General features: G+C 59.7%; 1 protein-coding gene across 1 annotated transcript; it reads left to right on the forward strand.

The window, feature by feature from the left end:
- Positions 1-354: 354 nt before the first annotated feature.
- On the forward strand, positions 355-542 carry LOC103805026 (neuroblast differentiation-associated protein AHNAK-like; the record flags this gene model as incomplete). Its single annotated transcript, XM_009077660.1, has 1 exon — positions 355-542. A coding segment is annotated over one exon (188 nt), but the record flags the coding sequence as incomplete, so codon positions are not given.
- Between the last annotated feature and the right edge of the window lie 44 nt (positions 543-586).

Raw genomic sequence — 586 nt, forward strand, 5'->3', positions numbered from 1 at the left:
CACCTCAGGTGCTTTCTTCTCCACTCTCATGGGTCAACTGCTGGAGCTTCTCAACCTGCCTATGGTGGGGTCTCCTCCCTGAGGGTTTTGGGGTGAAAAGAAAGATCTTTGGGGTTGTTTATCCATCCTGGTGGCACCTCAGGTGCTTCCTCCTCCATTCTCATGGCTCAGGCACTGGAGCTCCTTTTTTTTGGGAAAAAATGGATCTTTGGGGCTGTTTATCCATCCTGGTGGCACCTCAAGTGCTTCCTCCTCTGCCCTCACAGGTGATGCCCCCGTGGTGACTCCTGGTGGGGACAGAGATCTCCTTGTCCCTGTCTCCCCCTCCCCAACCCCTTTTCCCTGTCCCTCCAGGAGATCAGATCGTGAGTGCCACCGTCTACTTCGACAACCTGCAGTCAGGGGAGGTGGCACAGCTGCTGCAGACCATGGGTCACCACACCGTGGGGCTGCGGCTGCAGCGACGAGGGGACAGGTCCCCCCTGCCCGGCCAGGCCTGGGGACACGACGTCTTCATGCCAGGCAGCCCCGAGGTGATGCTGGTGAGTGATGGGGGACCAGGAGGAGGAGGAGGGGGAGGAGGAGG

Source organism: Acanthisitta chloris, unplaced genomic scaffold (genome assembly GCF_000695815.1).
Source record: "Acanthisitta chloris isolate BGI_N310 unplaced genomic scaffold, ASM69581v1 scaffold33796, whole genome shotgun sequence".
NCBI classification, from domain to species: Eukaryota; Metazoa; Chordata; class Aves; order Passeriformes; family Acanthisittidae; genus Acanthisitta; species Acanthisitta chloris.